Source organism: Megalobrama amblycephala, linkage group LG1 (genome assembly GCF_018812025.1).
Source record: "Megalobrama amblycephala isolate DHTTF-2021 linkage group LG1, ASM1881202v1, whole genome shotgun sequence".
In the NCBI taxonomy this organism is placed as follows: domain Eukaryota; kingdom Metazoa; phylum Chordata; class Actinopteri; order Cypriniformes; family Xenocyprididae; genus Megalobrama; species Megalobrama amblycephala.
In genome coordinates this window covers 64,547,601-64,570,016 of record NC_063044.1, presented here as the reverse complement: position 1 = coordinate 64,570,016, position 22,416 = coordinate 64,547,601, and the positions used below count along the sequence as shown (strand labels likewise).

The 22,416-nt window shown below is 36.5% G+C and overlaps 1 protein-coding gene across 8 annotated transcripts in view; it reads right to left on the bottom strand.

The window, feature by feature from the left end:
- Positions 1 to 5,039: 5,039 nt before the first annotated feature.
- The window catches only part of znf385c (zinc finger protein 385C), a 113,670-nt gene continuing 96,293 nt past the window's right edge, over positions 5,040 to 22,416 (bottom strand). For 5 of the 8 annotated variants that reach the window (XM_048209471.1, XM_048209478.1, XM_048209447.1 and 2 more), the window contains 6 exons: positions 21,068 to 21,296; positions 12,400 to 12,699; positions 11,413 to 11,600; positions 9,672 to 9,770; positions 9,052 to 9,162; positions 5,040 to 5,824 (listed from right to left, as the gene is read on the bottom strand). In XM_048209471.1, the coding sequence (XP_048065428.1) occupies positions 5,597 to 5,824; positions 9,052 to 9,162; positions 9,672 to 9,770; positions 11,413 to 11,600; positions 12,400 to 12,699; positions 21,068 to 21,296 (1,155 nt within the window). In that variant the 3' untranslated portion in view covers positions 5,040 to 5,596. The remainder of the gene's footprint in view (positions 5,825 to 9,051; positions 9,163 to 9,671; positions 9,771 to 11,412; positions 11,601 to 12,399; positions 12,700 to 21,067; positions 21,297 to 22,416) is intronic. The other 3 variants (XM_048209439.1, XM_048209462.1, XM_048209455.1) reach the window with 3 other exon arrangements.

Here is a 22,416-nt window from a genome sequence, read left to right as displayed (position 1 = left end):
AGGTCTTATGGATGTGGAACGACATGAGGGTGAGTAATTAATGACAGAATTTTCATTTTTGGGTGAACTAACCCTTTTAAAAAAAAATAATAATAATAAATAATAAAAATATAAATTGAAAATGAATAAAACTCTTTGAAACTGGACAAAATGTATTGCTGGCAAAACTGTTTGACTTCAGTTTTAAATACAATGCATCTTTGCTAACTGTTTTCTTCCTCTCACTGATCTGAACTTACAAATGTTAACTTTCATAAACGCTCCCTAAGTTTTTGTTGACCATACTGGCACGAATCCCTATGGAATTATATTTGTGCCAAATGTTTTGAACATAAGTTTTCAATAAACTAATAAAGCAAATCTAATTCCATAAATGTACAGACACCCCATAAACTGAGCAAAAAGTACTTGTGAGATATGAACAATATAAGATATTAACAATCTAAATATACTAGTAAATACTGGAATAATTACTATTGATAGCTTCAAAGTAGCCACTTTAAAATGTTTTATGAATGTAGAGGTTTAAATGACTTACTATAATATGTAAAACTTGTGAAAACAGAATTATTAGTGTGTGCACCTGTCCTTGCAGTTCTCGTCATAAACACAAGGTGTCGCATTATTGTTAAAGTTGAGAAGAACATTTGGAATGAGCAAGAGGGCTTTTGTGTAGTGTGAATCTTCATGGGTTACAGATGATAGAATTTTGCCTAGTGGGGCTGGGCTTAAACAGAACTGAGGAGTTTCGACACAGTGTCATTATAAAGCAAGACGTCATGACACACTGTCATCCTCTCATCGATAACCAGGGGTCCCATAAGCCCTCAAAAGAACAGCCAGAGCACTAGGTGGAAGATCTAATCGATTTATTTCTCTCTCTCTCTCTCTCACTCTCTGCTTTATTTCATTTTTTACGCATTCACACACACCCTATACAGAGAAATAGCAAATGAGTCAGAAAACCAAGACGTAAAATCCTATGAAAATACGTTTCCCATTGTGTCAGCTGACAGGTCAGATCAATGTTAGATCAGTCACAGACAGAAATGTATTGAGCACAAAGAACAAACAACATATATAATGTCTGTCAATATTTAAAATACGCAATACTGGCCATGTCCCTATTAAGCATTATTAAAATCTCTTCTTTGTTCATGCCTAAGAAACATCTAGTTGGATTGGACACAATTCACATATTTTTCAGTTCACACGCACACATGCACATTTTCACATGAGGCTCCATGATTTTTAAAAACACTGATGGGGGAAAGATTTTTTTTTTTTTGTGCTTTTTGATTATGTGACAGTTTGTGTGTGCAGTCTATTGGATTATCAAAAAAAAAAAAAAATCTTAAATTTGGCATTAATGAGAATATATTTTGGCACAAGGCAGGCAAACTAGTGCAGGAAGTAAAAGGGAGTGTGATTCAAATAGTAAAATTAGCCCTGAACCAACACGGAAGAAATGGAAAATTCCATCCACTGTCTTGTCACTGCTGGCAACGGATGTTTCCATGACTGTCCTGTGACGAACAGATTCCATTGGTGTAAAATAAACAGAGGGAAATGTCAAATTAAGCTTTCCAATGTCCTGTAGATTGGCTATAGAAACACTAGCCACCCTCCCATCATTAAGAGCGCTCACAACATTAAGAGAACGAGGTAAGAAACATACGCTAAAGATAGAGAGAGAGAAAGAAATGGAATCATCTTCTGTTTTCTTACAAAGGTTCCAGTTTCCGTCATTATTGCTTAAAGATTGAATTTCACTGAACTGAAAAAGCAACAAAAAAAAAAAAAAAAAAAAAACAACAAACAACCTTAAATATATTTTGGAACTGTTCCTTTTGGACAACATGTGAAACCATCAACCTATCGGAGACCATCACAGTCATAAGTATCATAACCAGCCATATCTGCTGTATGGACCTCACGAGGACAACACAACTAGGAATGGTGCAGTTACGTTTGTTACATCTTCTTGTGCGAGAAGGTATCCACTGATGGACCAGTGTCATTTGTCATTCACTATATGTCTTTCAATGGACCTTATGGAGATCAGTTTGGCGTTCAGGAGTTATCAAAACACACACAAAGAGGAGAATTTGATCAAAGCAAAGTCCTTGTTCTAAAGTGTCCTCAGAAAGAAAACAAAAAACAGAATGTGTCCATGTTGTGCCTCTTGTAGTGTCAATATGGCTGTTGTTAGTTAGCTCTGTTCAAGGCCCCAGGCTTCATCCCCGAAATGGCGAAACGTCCTCTGAAAAGCAAGAGCCCTGAGTGGGCTTGAGACTCACCCGTGACTCCAGGCTCTGAGGCCTTGTCGGGGTGTTCCGGTCTCAGCCCGTTTTTTAACAATATTTCTTTTATTCCATCGCCTTCTTTCTCTCGCGTGTGATTCAAAGCACTTTGATTTACAATTTGACGTAAAAACTACATAATCTTATCTACTTCGCAATTAGATTATCTCCTTATTTCAGTATGCATGTCTCTGAAGAAATGGCGACAAAATGTAGTAACTTCATCAAGTAAAGATCGTTCTTATTATCACATTAATTACAATAACCAGATAAAGAATCTACTTTAAACATCTCATAAAATTCTACATATTTACTCTAATTGAATATATTATAAATGTAATGATTCACTTTTAAAAGCTGTATTCATAAAATATTTACAAAAAGCTCTTTATGCTAGGGCATGTTTAAAAAAAACAAAAAAAAACAGACAGATGAAAAATGGCTCTGGTCAAACTACATAGACTTAACAGCAACATCTAATTCTACAGGTCTGGAGTCAGATGATCAGTCTTAAAGGGTTAGTTCACCCAAAAAAGAAAATTCTGTCATTAATTACTCACTCTCATGTCATTCCACACCCGTAAGACCTTCGTTCACGGTTCGTGGTTCAAACTTAATGTTATGAAGTGAAGAGAATACTTTTTTGTGCAAAAACAAAACAAAAATAACGACTTTATTCAACAAATTTGTATCTCCCCTGTCAGACTCATACACAGTTGACGCAGTGAACACAGTTCCACGCTTCCGTCCGAATGCCGACTCATTATTGGCCGGCTCCTGCATCAGCCTCACACACAGGCTCACATGAACAGCCAATACTGGGCGTCCTAACGTAGAACCTGGAAGCGCTGCAACGAAAATAGTGTTCAAGTCTCACAGGGGACAAATGAATTTGTTGAATAAAGTCATTATTTTTGCACAAAAAGTATTCTCATTGCTTCATAACATTAAAGGGTTAGTTCACCCAAAAATGAAAATTCTGTCATTTATTACTTACCCTCATGTCGTTTCACACCCGTAAGACCTTCGTTCATCTTCAGAACACAAATTAAGATATTTTAGTTGAAATCCGATGGCTCCGTGAGGCCTCCATAGGGAGCAATGGACACTTCCTATCTCAAGATCCATAAAGGTACTAAAAACATATTTAAATCAGTTCATGTGAGTACAGTGGTTCAATATTAATATTATAAAGCGACGAGAATATTTTTGGAGCGCCAAAAAAAACTAAATAATGACTTATTTAGTGATGGACGATTTCAAAACACTGCTTCATGAAGCATCGGAGCATAAATGAATCAGTGTATTGAATTATGATTCGGATCGCGTGTCAAACTGCCAACGGCTGAAATCACATGACTTTGGCGCTCCGCACAGCAGATTCGACACGCTGATTCATTTGTGCTCCGATGCTTCCTGAAGCAGTGTTTTGAAATCGGCCATCACTAAATAAGTCGTTATTTAGTTTTTTTTGGCGCACCAAAAATATTCTTGTCGCTTTATAATATTAATATGGAACCACTGTACTCACATGACCGATTTAAATATGTTTTTAGCACCTTTATGGATCTTGAGAGAGGAAATGTCATTGCTCCCTATGCAGGCCTCACGGAGCCATCGGATTTCAACAAAAAATATCTTAATTTGTGTTCTGAAGATGAACGAAGGTCTTACGGGTGTGGAACGACATGAGGGTGAGTAATTAATAAGGTTGAACCACTGTAGTCACATGGACTATTTTAACAATATTTTTACAACTTTTCTGGACCTTGAATGTGGTAATTTAGTTGCTTTCAATTGAGGCTAAAAAAACTCTTGGATTTCATCAATCTTAATTTTTGTTCCAAAGATGAACAAAGGTCTTACGGGTGTGAAACGACACGAGGGGAAGTAATTAATGAAGGGAAAAAACCCTTTAATCCACCTACAACCATCAGATGACACTGATCTGGGACAAAGCGATGTGACTGTGCATTCTGAGAGGAACACTTGTATACTTGTAGAGGATGAATATATTTGAAACTGAATACATAGCTATCCAAGCGTAATCTTAAAATACTCCTGCACCCTCCCTTTAACAGTACTGATGAATATTCATTAACCGTCATTACGGTCATTATGTTTTTACAATGGCTTCTCTGTGCAACTAAATCAGAATCAGAAATGTTGTTCTGAATAAAATCTAAGGAGTAATGAATTCATGACAGGTTTTGGATCAAACACACACACACACACAAGCAAATAACATGGTGAGGTTTTAGATCTTAATCAAGATGGGACGCGGACAGATTTCTGACAGGCGTACTGACCTTTGTGAGGCCGTAATAAGGAAATACTGAGAGCAAAATATGCGGACATAAAAGGCCACGTCAAACTGTGACTGAACTGTAATCATCTCATCTGAGAATGTGAGTGTGTGTGTGTGTGTGTGTGTGTGTGTGCATCTTCAATCTCAAATCACCTAATCTATGCATCAACACTGAGAAAATTATGACACTGATTGGGAGCGAGTGTGTGTTGCCTTGCTACCAAATTGTCACCTTCGTCTATTAGACTGGCACTCTGTGTTACTCGGTGATTACCCATGACAGAAAGCCTTAGCATCTGTAAACTGACAGACCAATGAGGTTTATATTGTAACAAAAGTCGGTCAGATGAGGTTAATTGAAATGCGTGTGAATACACAGACCGACAGCAGCGTATCCACATGGAACGACATGAAAATAGACGAATGACAACTGAAAATACTAAAAAAAAAAGCATCAAGTAAAGGGATGTTTGCATTTCCTCACTAAACAAACAGCTAGCGCAGTTATAGGTCTCTAAAATTGGCTTTCCTCTAATAAATTATAGAATAAAAACCTGATTAATATCTGTATAATGATAAATATCTCATAAAGCAAAGCTAAATATCCTTCTTATAGCTCTTTCACTCCCTTATCAGTCATGTCCTGTCAATCAAGCGTTCATCTGCATAGTGCATGGTGTTAGCAATGAGGCCCCGCCCATATACCATATATGGTCTTGCTCTCTCTCTATCTCTCTCACACACTCTCTCTCCCTTTGCTGCATAGTTCAAGAGTGACGCTCTCAGAGTCACAGTCTTTGAGGAGGATAGGGAACACTATGGGAGTGTGTTTGTGTTTATATATACGCGTGTATACAGCGTGGAGAGAGCGGGAGCACGGACGAAGTTTGCACAGAGACCGTCAGTACTGAGATCGGATCGTAAGACTAATTCACGTGAATATGCGCCCTTGTTGAAAGAGCGTGCCTATTTCGTTTATGGGTGATCAATAAGGGGAAAATATGATGGGAGTGTGTGTGGCTCTCAGAGGTCCAGGCGCTGGCCTAAAGAGGGCAGGGCCGAGGATCGGCGTCTGAATGAAAGTAGTGCCCGGTGGGTGTCGCAGTGCAAGAGGATTGGCTGCGACTGTGCAGAGGGTGGGTGGAGTCATGTGGGTGGGCAGGAAGCTGGCAGTCAGATTTTTAGTCAATTGCTTCTGTAGAACCAGTTTAGTCTGAAAGAGAGAGAGAGAGGGGGGGGGATGAATCATAATGCAAACAATTTATTATATCACAAAGCTTTTTTAAAGGTGCAGTGAATAATTTCTGTGCCAATAGCTCAGTGATTCTCAACCTTTTTGACTCAAAGGCCCCCCGTTGTCTAACACATTATAGGCTAAATTGTGTGAACTGTTTACTATTTTGTTCCCTCGATTTGCTAAATCATGCACACAATTTAGTAAGATTTAGCAAATCAAAGGAACAATATAGTAAATTGTGCGCATGATTTAAAAATCAAGGGAACAATACAGTAAATCATGCTCACAATTTAAAAATCAAGGGAACAAAACAGTAAATCATGCGCATGATTTAGTAAATTGAGGGAACGAAACAGTAAATCGTGCGCATCGTTGATTTATTTCACTAGTTCCATTCAAAAAGTGAAACTTGTATATTTTATTCATTCATTACACACAGACTAATATATTTCAAATGTTTATTTCTTTTAATTTTGATGATTATAACTGACAACTAAGGAAAATCCCAAATTCAGTATCTCAGAAAATTAGAATATTGTGAAAAGGTTCAATATTGAAGACACCTGGTGCCACACTCTAATCAGCTAATTAACTCAAAACACCTGCAAAGGCCTTTAAATGGTCTCTCAGTCTAGTTCTGTAGGCTACACAATCATGGGGAAGACTGCTGACTTGACAGTTGTCCAAAAGATGAACATTGACACCTTGCACAAGGAGGGCAAGACACAAAAGGTCATTGCAAAAGAGGCTGGCTGTTCACAGAGCTCTGTGTCCAAGCACATTAATAGAGAGGCGAAGGGAAGGAAAAGATGTGGTAGAAAAAAAGTGTACAAGCAATAGGGATAACCACACCCTGGAGAGGATTGTGAAACAAAACCCATTCAAAAATGTGGGGGAGATTCACAAAGAGTGGACTGCAGCTGGAGTCAGTGCTTCAAGAACCACTACGCACAGACGTATGCAAGACACGGGTTTCAGCTGTCGCATTCCTTGTGTCAAGCCACTCTTGAACAACAGACAGCGTCAGAAGCGTCTAAAGACAAAAAGGACTGGACTGTTGCTGTGTGGTCCAAAGTTTTGTTCTCTGATGAAAGTAAATTTTGCATTTCCTTTGGAAATCAGGGTCCCAGAGTCTGGAGGAAGAGAGGAGAGGCACACAGTCCACGTTGCTTGAGGTCCAGTGTAAAGTTTCCACAGTCAGTGATGGTTTGGGGTGTCATCTGCTGATGCTGGTCCACTGTGTTTTCTGAGGTCCAAGGTCAACGCAGCCGTATACCAGGAAGTTTTAGAGCACTTCATGCTTCCATGCTGACCAACTTTATGGAGATGCAGATTTCATTTTCCAACTGGACTTGGCACCTGCACACAGTGCCAAAGCTACCAGTACCTGGTTTAAGGACCATGGTATCCCTGTCTTTAATTGGCCAGCAAACTCGCCTGACCTTAACCCCATAGAAAATCTATGGAGTATTGTGAAGAGGAAGATGCGATATGCCAGACCCAACAATGCAGAAGAGCTGAAGGCCACTATCAGAGCAACCTGGGCTCTCATAATACCTGAGCAGTGCCACAGACTGATCGACTCCATGCCACGCCACATTGTTGCAGTAATTCAGGCAAAAGGAGCCCCAACTAAGTATTGAGTGCTGTACATGCTCATACTTTTCATGTTCACACTTTTCAGTTGGCCAAGATTTCTAAAAATCCTTTCTTTGTATTGGTCTTAAGTAATATTCAAATTTTCTGAGATACTGAATTTGGGGTTTTCCTTAGTTGTCAGTTATATTCATCAAAATTAAAAGAAATAAACATTTGAAATATATTAATCTGTGTGTAATGAATGAATATAATATACAAGTTTCACTTTTTGAATGGAACTAGTGAAATAAATCAACTTTTTGATGATATTCTAATTATATGACCAGCACCTGTAAGTGCGTTAAATGATTTAAATGCACAACATGGAGGCAAGGAACCACCTGAAGTGAAGTGCGATCTCTGATTTCTACACTGATAAAAATGATTCTGTGGTGAAGTAAATGCTACAAAAAAAAAAAAAAAAAGTAATTTCTACATGAAAAAGTTAGTTCAGGCAAGAATTGAAAAAAAAAGTAAATTCTAAATTAATACTCAATTCAAGCTTGTAGAAATTAAAGCTTAAATATCAACAATTTAAAATTAAGTAAAACCTATTCAACTTTTCTGATACTGGTGTTCCCATCATGCACTGGGGCATGAATAAATTTGATTTTTGCTGTTTTACAGCTGTATTTACACTGTTTTATCATTGCTTTTGTTGTTAGGTTTATTAACTTACAATTTTGTGACATCTGTAGTTCACTTTGTTCTCAAAATGACACATTCACACTCAAAAATGATCTATTGAATTTTACCATAAGTGTGTATTGTGTACCAGGTATTGAAGTGTTTGTGTTTGGGTGAGTGTTGGGTGAGTGTTGGTGTCTACAATGTTATACTATTTGAGTAAAAAGTTAATTTTGTTAAATTTACTTAACTTAGTTAAGTAGATTGTACTTAATTCTATATGAGTAACATTTACTTAATTCCTTTATGAATGTTAAGTTCAATAGTAAGTAGATTTTACTTGATAATAACAGATAAATTGTACAGAGAGCAGTAGCAGTAAAATTTCTTAAAATGTGCAAATTGTTACGAGGATTTTATCAAGTAAATCCTACAATTTTTGTAGTGTATGTGTGGGAGTGTTGCATGCGTGTGTTTTTTTTTTGTGTGTGTGTGTGCTTCAATGTAAATATAGTTAAATATAGAAAGGTGATTAAACTGACTGAAACTACCAGTGCATTAAATGGTTTTAATGAACAAATTCCAGGCAATCAGAATCTAGTATTCAGACAGACCATGATATAAATAATTTTGTGTGTTTTTAGCATTTTTAATTTTGATTAATAAAATAAATAAATCAATTATTATTAATATTTTAAAATAATTTAAACACTTATGTCATCCTGCGACCCCCTTGTAAGTTTGAGAACTACTGCACACGCTGCACCACATAGAATGACTGTTTTCAAACAAGTTTCAAATTAACATTTAGTCCCGACCCAAAGTCAAGCCATTGGTTGATCTAATGTTGTTACTGTATGTGGCACATAAATTATACACTACATTTTTAAGAGAGTCTAACCATGGACTGTTAGTTGGCTTTAAGTTCTGTCACTCACCTGCGAGGACAGAGAGGAGAGATTGCATTGGCTGATAACTTTCTTCATAGCAGACACGGCGCCACTCGCATAACCGTTCCATCTGACACCCTGCTGCAAAAGATTGAGCTGCTATAACAGAGTGTGTGCGTGTGAGTAGCAGACATAAAAATCATTTTAATTACGCAAAATTATTCCCTGTATCAGGATGAGCCTGTTTGCTGGCATCCTCCCTCAGTTATTTCCTCCCCCTTCCCCTTCAACCTTTCCATTCAGTCATGCTGAGATGAGGCATGCCTTATTATCTTATCCTGTCAATCATCATCAGTCCAATTGCTTAAAATGAACCCTGGGTTTTAATTATGTATTTGTACATCAGTATATAAGACAATAATATTTGATTTTTTTTTTACTTTTAACTGCTCTGTGCTGATTAGCTGAATACAACTATTATATTTACGCAATTGTTAGAGGCTTTTATCCAAAGCAACTTGCAATGCATTCAAGAAACACATGTTAGAAATTCATGCATTTCCTGAGAATCAAACCCATGACTTTGATATTGCTCGCACCATGCTCTACTGTTTGAGCCACAGGAAGGCATGACTATGAGCATGTAGTGTGTGTTTGTGTGTGCTCACCGATGCTGCTGAGGTAGGCTGGCTCTTGGTGTGAGGGTTGAACTTGGGCTTCGGGGGCTTCCCAGCCAGTCTATCCTTATGCCTTCGGCTGTTCATGTGCTAAACAAATACAGAAACAAAGGCGTACTTTTAGTGTTGCATTTACAAGCCTGACAAATGTGTTTTCATAATAAACAAATAAGTGCAGCTTTTCCCTAAAAAAACTTTAACTTTATAGTACCCTTCACCTCTTTCCCTCCCTTCTTTCTTATTCAACAGGCTTCTTTTTGTTTACTTTACACTTCAGAGACGGCTTAAGGCAAGCATGAAATACCATTAAATGTCATGTTCCTTAGGCCTGAGAGGACAACAGGCCACCAACACACACACACACACACACACACACACACACACACACACACACACACACACACACACACACACACACACACACACACACACACACACACACTTGTATATGTGATTTACGGGGACTCTCCATAAACGTAATGGTTTTTATTCTGTACAAACCGTATTTTCTATCCCCCTACACTACCCCTACACCTAAACCTACCCATCACAGGAAACTGTGCACATTTTTACTTTGTCAAAAAAAAAAAAAAACCCATACTGTATGATTTATAAGCCTTTTGAAAAATGGGGACATGTGGTAATGTCCTCATAAGTCACTCTCTCCTTGTAATATCTATGTCATACCCATGTCATTATACACATTTGTGTCCTGATATGTCACAAAAATGTGTGCACACACACACACACACACACACACACACACACATCATTATGTGGACATTCCATATGCTTAATGATTTTTATACTGTGCAAACTGTATTTTTTATCCCCTAACCTTAACCCTACCCCTAAACCTACCCATCACAGAAAACATTCTGCATTTTTACATTTTCAAAAGACTTCATTTTGTATTATTTATAAGCTGTTTTACTCATGGGGACCAAAAAATCACAATGTAGGGTTCACACACACCTCAATCATGAAACACAAGCAGAAAAAAAAGTGTAAAATGTTTCAATTCAATGCAACAATTTATGTAAGAATGGTTTATGAGATGTTCACTGTGGTTATGATTTATGAACAAAGTATATGCGTTTATAAATTCCATGCCAGAAGATTTTCTGATTAGATCCAATGTCAATATGACAAATTTGGTGAGTCATATTACCAGAAAAAACAAAAACAAAAAAACAAAAAAAAACAATTTAATCTCCACCAGCACACAGACGCCCAATCAATATGCACTGGGAACACAGATTAGATCAGTTACGATGACTTTATATTAAAGGGTTTTGGCCTGATTAGCATATTCCTGGTATACTGAAAATCCAACCCAGAAATCCAAATGAGGTAATGAGATGCGTATAACCTGCAGAGCAAGATCTTCTTATTTAAATTAATTTTTTCATGTGTGAAACTATAGCACATGCTTTCCCCAACACAATTATAACAGGTAACAGACCTGGCTAAGGAGAGATGTGTTTCTTCTGAGAAATATTGAACCTGTCAATCAACCTGACTACAGGATAAAATATGTGTCTGTTAATGGTGTAGATGATCGCCAGCTGTTCTGTCAATGGACTGGCAATTTCTAGAAGATCATTTCTGACTGAATAAAATAACCCTGATACTCAAAAACACAGCTAGTTTAGGCTAGGAAGTTGAATTGTCCTTATAACAGAGAACACATGAAATGTGAACATGCATCTATGTACATTTGTTTTGTTACCTGGCTGAGTTGAGTCTCAGAGTTAACATGGATCTCGCAAACTTCACAGTAGAAGCTCTTGCTGGCCACGCCCACACTTCCCTTACTGGCCAATCGCTTGCTTTTACATGAGGCACGGGATGACATTGCTTTCCCTCGTCGTCGGGGCAACACACTCTGTCCATCCATCATTAGTTTATGCTTGGTGCCTGTGACACGTGGAAAGGTGAAGGAATTCACATGATGAAGGTTACTTATTTATGCACAAATACACTCAATTTATTGGGTGAATGTATGGAATTAAAAACAATTTTGGTAAATGTTTGAAACAAATGTGTTGAATAAGTATGGAATAATGGTCTACAGTTATTTCTATGATTACAATATTGTTTAATAAAAATGTATTTTGTTAAATGATATTGAAATTATTTACTATGGAGGTGATGAAATATGCTGTATGATAAAAATGATGCGTTATTCTCATTCGTATATATTTGGTATATGGGGTTGATTTTTAAGGGTTTAAAGACCAAAATAAGTAAATATACTAACAAATATGATTTTTTTTTTTATGTTTTTGAAAGTCTCTTATACTCACCAAGACTGCATTTATTTGAATATGTTTTAATAAGTAATTTATTCCTGTGATCAAAGCTGAATTTTCAGCATCATCACTCCAGTCTTCAGTGTCACATGATCCTACAGAAATCATTCTAATATGCTGATTTGCTGCTCAAGAAACATTTATAATTTTTATGAGTGTTGAAATACTTAATGTTTTTGTGGAAGCCATGATACATATTTTTCATGATTATTTAATGAATATAAACTTCAAAAGAACCGCAAAGAAATCTTCTCTAACTTTATAAACGTCTTTACTGTAACTTTTGATCAGTTTAATGCATCCTTGCTGAAAAAAAGTATTAATTTCTTTTAAAAAATCTTACTGACCGCAGTAGTGGAAACAGTAGTGAAAACAAAAAAATGAAATAAAATAAAGGTATGCACCACTATTGTGAGCTTCCATCTGAATGGTGGAGTTGACAGTGACTTTGCAGATAGGGCAATGCAGATGTTGTTTGGCCTTTTTGGGGTCTTTCTCTGCCGGTGTGTCCCCCGTAGGGCTGTCCTGCTGAGCGCCTGTCTCACTGGTGGCACCGGCAGGATCCAGTAGACCGTCTGGGTGCTGGGAGTGAGGGGAGGAGACTGACATGTCCGCAGACGACACCTCCGATATCGGTGTCAGGACCACTGAACTAGACTGAGCATCATCCACCCTGACGACAGGGTCTGAGTCACAGACTGCAGCTAGAGAGAGAGAGAGAGAGAAAGAATGTCAGACTGCTGTGCCCCTTCACATATAATAATACAAATCTGCAGGAGCGTTTCTGGATATTTGAGTTTTATACTTTCTTACTTTTCTTTTTCTTTTTTAAAGATACATTTGACCCAATTCTGTTATACTTTATTTAACCTCATTGTTCCAAACCTGTGAGACTTACTTTAATTTGTGGAACAGAAAACGTCTTTTCAATATAATGAAAGTAACTGAGGACTGGGGCTGTCAAGCTACAAAATGAAAAAAAGAACCATAAAATGATAAAAAAACAAACAAACAAACAAAAAAAAAACAACATTATAAAAGTGGTCCAAACATGCATTGCATTATATTATATGTGACCCAAAACCAGACATAAGTTGCACGGGTATATTTGTAGCAATAGCCAACAATACATTGTATGGGTCAAAATTATCGATTTTTCTTTTATGCCAAATATAATTAGGATATTAAGTAAAGATGATGTTTCATGAAGATATTTTGTAAATTTCCTACCTTAAATAAGTGAATATGCATTGCTAAGGACTTCATTTGGACAACTTTAAAGGCGATTTTCTCAATATTTTGATTTTTTTGCACCCTCAGATTCCAGATTTTCAAATATCTCGGCCAAATATTGTCCTATCCTAACAAACCATACATCAATGAACAGCTTATTTATTCAGCTTTCAGATGATGTATAAATCTCACCCTTGTGACTGGTTTTGTGGTCCAGGGTCACATTTTATATTATACTGTATTATATTCGTCATACTACAGCTCAAGAAAGAATTATTCTGAATTATTCATTTTCATAAATGAATAATTCAGACCGATTTTGTGAACTACAGCAAGCATTTTATTAAAAAGATTCAACTCAAAAAAAATAATTCCTCCACAACTGGGACACTGTTACAGTACTTCAATACATCAAAATCGAACTATTATTTTCAAGGGGAAATTGATTCAAATTTTATCATGGTTTTAGATGACTTGGAAATAGTGTACATCATATGGACCAGTTCTGTGGTACTTTTTTCTTTCTTTTTCATTTCACCTTCATTATATTGAAAACATTATATTGATTTTTTTTGTGTGAACTTTAAGAGTTTTAAAAATCCTCTACAACCAAGTAACTACTATAATGAGATGACTGTGAATACTGAAACGCTATCTCTCTAGATGTTTTAAAACACCATGGTTTGAAATGTGTAACAAGCAGGCAGACACAAAGAAAGCTTCACAACAGACCAACAGACCTGTAAACTAGATGTTTTGTGTAGGCTATGTGTGTTATTTTACTTATTAGCTGAAAATCTATCTAACAATCAGTAAGTGCAGGCAGTAAGCCAGCGGCAGAGCACCGCTATTCAGCATAAAAATATCCTTTCTGCCCAAACATCTGAATGTCTGCTGGCTGTAATTTAGCTGTGGGCTACTATCCAAATTGGCAGAAATGTGCAGCGCACAGGAACACAAACATAAATACAGACACTTTCAGACAGACTGTTTTCGGCCATGCAACATTACTGAGGCTGAGCTTTTATAGACCGGTGCTCATGTGTTGAACTTCAGAGTCATTTATTTAAGTCTGCCTTTGAAACTCTAGTGCCATGTCCTTCTATTTGATCTGTTCTGTTGAAAAAGAAGATAAGGGCCACAGCAGCATGGGCAGTGAGAAATCAAATGAGGTGCTCTCTCAGTTTCACTGAGCACACAGAACCATTTTTTCACCTCTCTATTGACTTTTCAATAATACCGCCGCTTTGGTACTGGAACCAGATTTTGTGATCATCTAAACAAACATAATAAAACTGTTTAATAGAAATAATGGTAGCACTTTATTTTACAGTCCTCTTCCCTATGTACATACTGCACATACATAACCTCTACCCATGTTGTTACCTTATATTAACTAGTACTCTCTAAGGTATGTATACTGTAAGTATACGTACACTGGCCATTCAAAGTTTGGGATCCGTGAGATTTTTAATGTTTTTAAAAGAACCTCACCAAGGCTGCATTTAATATATATATATATATATATATATATATATATATATAATATATAAATAATATTGCGAAATATTATTACAATTTAAAATAACTGTTTTCTATTTGAATATATATTAATTTATTCCTGTGATGTCAAAGCTGTATTTTCAGGATCGTTACTCCAGTCTTCAGTGTCACATGATCCTTCAGAAATCATTCTGATATGATGATTAGATGCTCAAGAAATATTTAATTAATGTTGAAAGTTTTTTTTTTTTTTTTTCAGGATTCTTTGATGAATAGAAATGGAAAGCTTTTGTAACATTATACACTACTGTTCAAAATTTTGGGGTCAGTAAGAATTTTTAATTTTTATTTTTGTAAAGAAATGAATACATTTATTCAGCAAGAATACATTAAATTGATCAAAAGTGACAGTAAAGACATTTATAATGTTGCAAAAGCTTTATATTTCAGATAAATGCTGTTCCTTTGAACTTTCTATTCATCAAAGATTCCTGAAAAAAATTGCACACAAGTGTTTTCAACATTGATATGCTATTTTAAATTGTAGTAATATTATTTTATTTTTGTATTTTTAATCAAATAAATGCAGCCTTGGTGAGCATAAGAGACCTCTTTTTACCGATCCCAAACTTTTGAACGGCAGTGTAAGTACATGTACTGTAAAATAAAGTGCAACTAAAATTAATAACCTATGGATGGAATTTTGGCTCAAATTTGACACGTATTTGAATAACCATTGATGGCTATTCACCTTTGGCCTTCCAGGGTGTTATGCAGCTTTAAATATTGTTTTTGTAAATCTAAGAATCACAAATCACAATTCATATTTGCTACAACTGTCTTACTCTATCCACCTTATTCCTACACCCCATGATGCTTTGCGCAAATGATTGGTGTAGCTTCCGTTAAGCTGTACACAATCTGTGAAAGGCTCGCTCTGGGTACAATGAAATGACATTATTCTACTCACCCTTCATCCATTGAACATTAAAAGGACATTTAGAAGTGTAAAAGCATCAACAGCGTACTTTCAACAGATCATGAATAACCCCAAAAGCGCAATTCTTTCCACAGCAATATTATGGATGGATTAAATATCACTGCAGTAATATATATCTGTAGTATGTAACATGTACATTGCCTTAATCAAAAATGTTCATTGACTTCAGCATTGCGTGATACTATTTCAAAGTGATTTCCGCCATTTTGGCAGATAATAATTTGTATATACCCGTAAAAACAAACCTGGAAAGAAACCTTGAGGAGAAAAACGAGAGATTCTTCACGCATTCCAGTGAATTATTAATGGGATATATCTTAAATTAAACTGGGACAACAGGCTGCAAATATGTTGTCCTTTTTTCATACTTTAACAGCAGGTTGCAAAGGGGGAAAAAAAAGAGAGAAAAAAATCATGAGGAAAAGAATGCAGTGACTGTAAATCACTCTTGCCATAGATTTTCATTATAACATGTCACGTTAAAATACTAAGCGTTACGTTATTGTCATGATGTCTGAAAATAAAACATCAAGGAAAATTGACACACTGACGGATAAGCTTTATTTGCAGGGCAACCTTATGATTTGAAACGATTCGTTTCAGTCTTTTTGAATGGAAGTTCCACAAACCGGAAATGCAACCCATAACTCAAAACGCAGTAGGCTTGTCAAGAATAAGGAGGATAGATTTAAAAAAATAAAAAAAAAGCTTTGCTTTAAATAAAAGCTTCCTTCAAATGTAGAAATGGAAATAGCCAATTAGGTAGAGGCTAGCATGGACTGGATATGACATGCTTTCATCCTCAAATGAACAAGGTAAAAGAAAATATGACCAGGACTACATTAAACACAGGCTGAAAGGATAAATAACACAGTTTGTGCTGACCACAATGTGTTTTCTGATGTTAATTATTGTTATGTTACACTTAGCCTGTTGAGTTTTTCAAAAGTTGTTTGTGGTAATAAAATATGAATATATAAGTTTGATTTTTATTTAGGTTTAAACATTTTTAATATGAAAACCTGATGTCCAATGTAAAATCTGGGTCCTGAAGCAAAACCAGTCAAGAACCACAGAACAAAATGTTGACAGTAACGCATTATCAATGTCTTTAGCATATGCACTCTAGTCATTCCAGATGCTAGTAAAGTCTGTGCAACAGCCTTGTCATAAAACCAACACCTCCCCTAGCCGGACTGCCTCCACATGACATGTACAGTAATAGGTGTTTGTGAATTTATGAGCCATCAGAGAGTGCAGCACTGACCTTTACAATCACTGTAGGAGTCCTAATGCCTTAGTTTTGCTGAGTAATTTAACACAGGATTTAAACACGTGAAAACAGGTATGTGTGAGAAGTGGTCCATGAGGCTGTTTCTTATCACACTCTGTTGCTTTTCTGATATGTGCACAGATCTGTTGAATTCTCCCTTCTGGGGAATCAGATAGACTGATCCTTCTATGCCTCATTGAGATTTAGATTATACCAATTGCCCTAAAAGGGGGTTCCTGAGGGGGTAAAGAGGAAGAGTGTGAGGAAAACAGAGCAGGAAATGGAAGGTTGTGTGTGAGCACGTGTGTGTGGGAGGTTTGCCTTCACACCTGAAAAATGTGTGAAAGTTAATGAAATGGAGAGAATTGCCTTGGGTAACACTCTGTGCCCATCTCCCTGTGGAGTGTGTGTGTGTGTGTGTGTGTGTGTTTGTGTGTGTCTTGCAGTAGGGCTCGTACAAAGACTAATGTGATCTGAGTCACTCTTTTTAAATCTTATCCATTGTGGACAGCTCAATCTTTGCAAAGAGATGTGCAACATGAAACAGACGGGGACGGATGTGAAAGAATGGAGTGATGGATAGCGAAGAGAACAGGATAGAGCATGATGACTATATTTAACTCTTTCTTTGTAAAAAAAAAAAAAAAACCCAAACAAACATAAAAATAAATTCAGCAAATGTAAAATACTGCGCTTGTTGATACTGCATCAGCAAGCTGCTGATGAAAACGATCTGTGACATCTGACAGCGAGAGCATTCAAAGTGTTTCAATAGCGGCTATAAAATGGACCCTTTCTTCTAGATATTTCCAGAACCCCCCTCCCATCCTCCCTTTCCATTTCCAGCGTCTCATGGCTGTTAATAATGGCTGACATGCTTGTAGAGTTGTGATTGGCCCCTGCAGCTGCGAGCTTAATGATGGAACACTGCTAATTTCATCAGGCAATCAGCTCAATTTGTGTGTGTCTGTGTGTGTGCGCGCGTTAGCATAAGAGCGTTTCAAAATCCATTGAGTGATTAGCTCTCCTGTGTGTGAATGTGTGTGAGATGACACTGGGTTTGAGAGTGTGCTATCTGTTAAATGAGAGCGTTAACCCATCAGTGAGCAAAATACCACATTGTAACTGACTGATGTACATATGCTGATGTACGGATGGGTCATAATGGCTAGTCAATAAGTGACACTAACTAGTTTATCTACATTTTTATTTTATTTCTCAGTCTCTTTATTAGAATATAAACAGAAAATACTGTAAATTTGTATGCAGTATTAAAAAACAGAAAAAACAGCTTTTATAGGCTAAAGTGGCAAGTATTTAGTGACCTCCCCTTACACTTGAGCAATAGCAGGAACCGGCTCTCTTGAACCTAAATGGAACGGAAAAGGACTGGAAAGCCAAGAAAAATTTCTAAATCTGATGAGATTTATTTTTTTGGAGAAACTGGAATTAGTTTAGGAGGTCAAACTACATACTGATTTTTGCTAAATAAAAAACAATTTTGTTCACTTTTTTTTTTTTTTTACATTTTGTATACATATTTCCTGTATTTTCAGTTTGCATTGTAATAAAGACTAAAAAATAAATATGGATGGTCATTAAAACATTGCTAAAACAAAAAGCTGGTGGTGGCCTAAGACTTTTGCACAGTACTGTATATATATATATATATATATATATATATATATATATCGTAAAATATTTATTTAATTTGTTTTACTTTTTAATTTAATTTGATTATCTTTTTACACACACACACACACACACACACACACACACACACACACACACACACACACACACACACACACACACGTATCAAATGTATACATAAATCACGTTAAATATATACAACAAAAACAAATATATAAATATACAAAATAAAAAATAGATATACCTCAGGTTGTATCATATTTGACTGAAACATGCATAAAATAATGTGTAAGTTGCTTATATCCAGAAAACATTAATTCTGAAACATTATTGACGAAATTTGAACAAAATTTGAACAAAATTTCTGAAATTTTTATTACCATTATTACACCGTACATTATTATTACACTTGCTTTAACTATCAAAATCAGCAAAGATTTCCTAGCAAAAAAAAAAAAAAAAACAGATGCATGTTTTGGAAATAATATTTGAAATAATATTGAATAATATTGAAAGTCCTTCTACTTTCTGAAAAGCATAGATAATCCACCAGGGGGCAGAAGACATATAGTAGATTTTATACAAAAGGAAAAAAAGTACTGTATTGATGTAGAAGACTTCAAAAATAATACATATGACATTTTAGGGTTAACTAGCTTGCTAATAGTGTCCCTCCACATGCAGTTTACAGTTAACTTGTCACACAGTGTCAAGGTAATAGTTTTACACAACTCCTCACAGTTTTGCAACACAATAATGTGCCTTTGGTAAATAATAGACCCTTAAAAAAAAGGCTCAGATTGAGAACAGGTGAACCCGAATATCTTTCTTTTAAGACAGATTAGCTGTTCGGGCAACACATCAGCGTGTACATTTTGGAAATACAGTAGGTATTTCTGCACATTGCTAGCATGAAGGGTGTGTTGGCATGTGCATAGAGCTAATCCAAACACAAAGGCTCTGAGACAAAAATGCAATGGCTAATCCTCTCATTCTCCATCTCTGTAGCTCTTTTAAACTCTCTCTCGCTCTTACTGTTCTCTCTTATCTAATCTCCCTTTTTCTTCCTTTCTGATTGTACGCGCCCTCTCACCGCTGTCGCCATGAATGGGGCCGAATATTAAAATGTGATTTGATGAGCTTGGTGTTCTTGCTCTCGATCTTTTTGCCCTCCACTTTCATTTGCTTTCTCTCTCTCTTTTGCTTGCTTTTTCCACACTCAAGGTCTTGCTGCAGAAGGATGTGGAGTTTCTAACTCTCTCCTCTCTATTTTTTTATTTATCGTATCCCTTGGGCCCATATTCGGTTTGCTTTTCTAATCATATTCTATATAGTTTGGGCAGAGGAGAAGAAGAAAGAGTTTTAAAGGGATGAAAAGGTAAAGATTATTGGAGAGGGATAGCTCAAAGCTCTTTGTCGGCTTGTTGTTCTGATCTCTGTCACAGTACTTCCCCATGACAAGAGGAAAGTCAGGTCCTTCACTGAGAAATTAAATCCCCTCAAACCACAGGATAGATCATGAAGAGCAGGACTGAAGGATATTCACAGCAGTGAAGGAACTACAGGCAAGCTAAGTTCATGATTTTTCTAAAATGCATATTAAAATAAAATGACAAAAGTCCAAATTTCTTTACTTTTTTTACTCAAGTCTCACAATAACACTTATTATAAATCTGGCCCAGATTTTCACTCTCTGTATTTTATTTTGACCTTTCCAGTAGGCCTTTTAATCAGTAGCTTAATATATAGTATTATATAAAATATGCAATATATTGTATGCAATATATCAACATTGGTAATAATCAGAAATGTCTCTTGAGCATCAAATCATCATATCAGAATGATTTCTAGAGGATCATGTGACACTGAAGACTGGAGTAATGATGCTGAAAATTCAGCTTTACCATCACAGGAATAAATTATACTTTAAAATATATTACAAAACAAAACATTTGTCATTCGTTTTAAATTGTAATATTTCACAATATTGTATTGGTCAAATAATAATTGGCTGTTTCATTAATAATCATTGGCTGTTTTTATTGGTCAGCCTGTATGAGAATAAGACTTCTTTTCAAAAACAAACAAACAAACAAACAAAAAAGTTACTTTTAATTTTTGAACGTATATATATATATATAGAAATATATATATACGTAAAGATTTTTATGCAGCCTATGATAATCATCCCAAGTCCCGTACAATATTTCCAATATTCTCTGATTCTCTACATACTCTGGAAGATATCAAATCACTGAAGTTAAATGAAGTTATAAAAATCTATTTTATAAATGGGTTGCAAATGCATTTTATGCTTTGTGTAACACGTTTTATTTACACATCAGGAAACGTTTTCATGCAGTAACGAATATGCCCACTTACATGGCTAATTGTCTTTGAGTTCACTTACTTCCCTCCATGGCGGTGTCATCCAGCAGAGCAGGAAGTGGATCCGGAGCGCTCGTTTTTACTCTGTTGCTGTCTCTCTCCCTGTCCCTCTCTCTTTCCTTCTCTCTGTCTCTGTCTCGGTTGTGATGCGCGTTGTCGAGTTGTCGTCTCTGCTGTTTGTTCTTCTGAGCCTCTAATGCCTTCAGCTTACGAGCATGTTTATGGCCTTTATAATGAGCCTCAGCCTGATTCTAGAGAAAGACGGACAGACAGAGAGAGAGAGAGAGAGAGAGAGAGAGAGTAAAAGGACTGCAAAACCTTTATGGAGCTTCTCACATTTACAGAAACATGCAGGCATACATACTACTAGTCAGAGTTTAGCATGATCTTGTTTCATGTGCCTGCATTTGAATTTCTTTACAGCACTAAAATTTAATTATATGTAATACAAACTTAAGCACTAAGCATACATGAGAACTTAAAAACATGCAAGAATGCACAAAGAGAAGTCCAGAGCAATTTTTTTTTTTGATTTCTTAAAGTCACCATGATTTTTTTTAATGAAAATGTTTTTAAATTCATGTGCTCCCATAATGTTTAATCAAAATAACTTCCCCTCCATCTTGCAATGACATTTCTCTTCTGGCACAAGGGCAGGACAACCTGTCACTCATATGAGATCACAGCAAAAGCAAACCACAACCATCCAATCAATTCCTGATGGACAAAATCAAGTTCCGCTCCACATTTTTTCTTGTTCAAGAAGCCGTTTCACTTGGATATACACTGATGAACTAAAACATTATAACCAGTCACAGGTAAAGCGAATATCATTGATCATCTCCTAACAAGGCCACATATTAAGGTCTGGGAGGATTAGATGGTAAGCAAACAATCGGTTCTCATAATCAATGTGTTCAGTGCAGGACAAATGAGCAGGAATAAGCGACTTTGACAAGAGGCAAATTGTTATGACAAGGTGACTGGCAAGGGTTGTGTGTTGCTCCCGGTCAACAGTGGTGAGAATTTACCAACAGTGGCCCGAGGAGGGACAAACCAGCAACAGGTTGTTGGGTGCCCAAGGCTCATCGACACACAAGGGCAATGAAGGCTATTCCGTCTGGTCCAAGCCAACAGAACCGTAGCCGCAGACCAATCGGAGTGCCATGATGACCCCTGTCCACTGTCGAAAGTTTCTACAATGGGCACTGTGAGCATTGGAACTGGACCTTTGAGCAGTGGAAGAACATTGCCGGGTCTGATGAGTCACGTTTTCTTCACATCACGTGAAGAACTTTTTTATGTGTGCGCTGTTTACCTGGGGAAAAGATGCACCAGGATGCACTGTGGGATGATGACATGCCAGTGGAG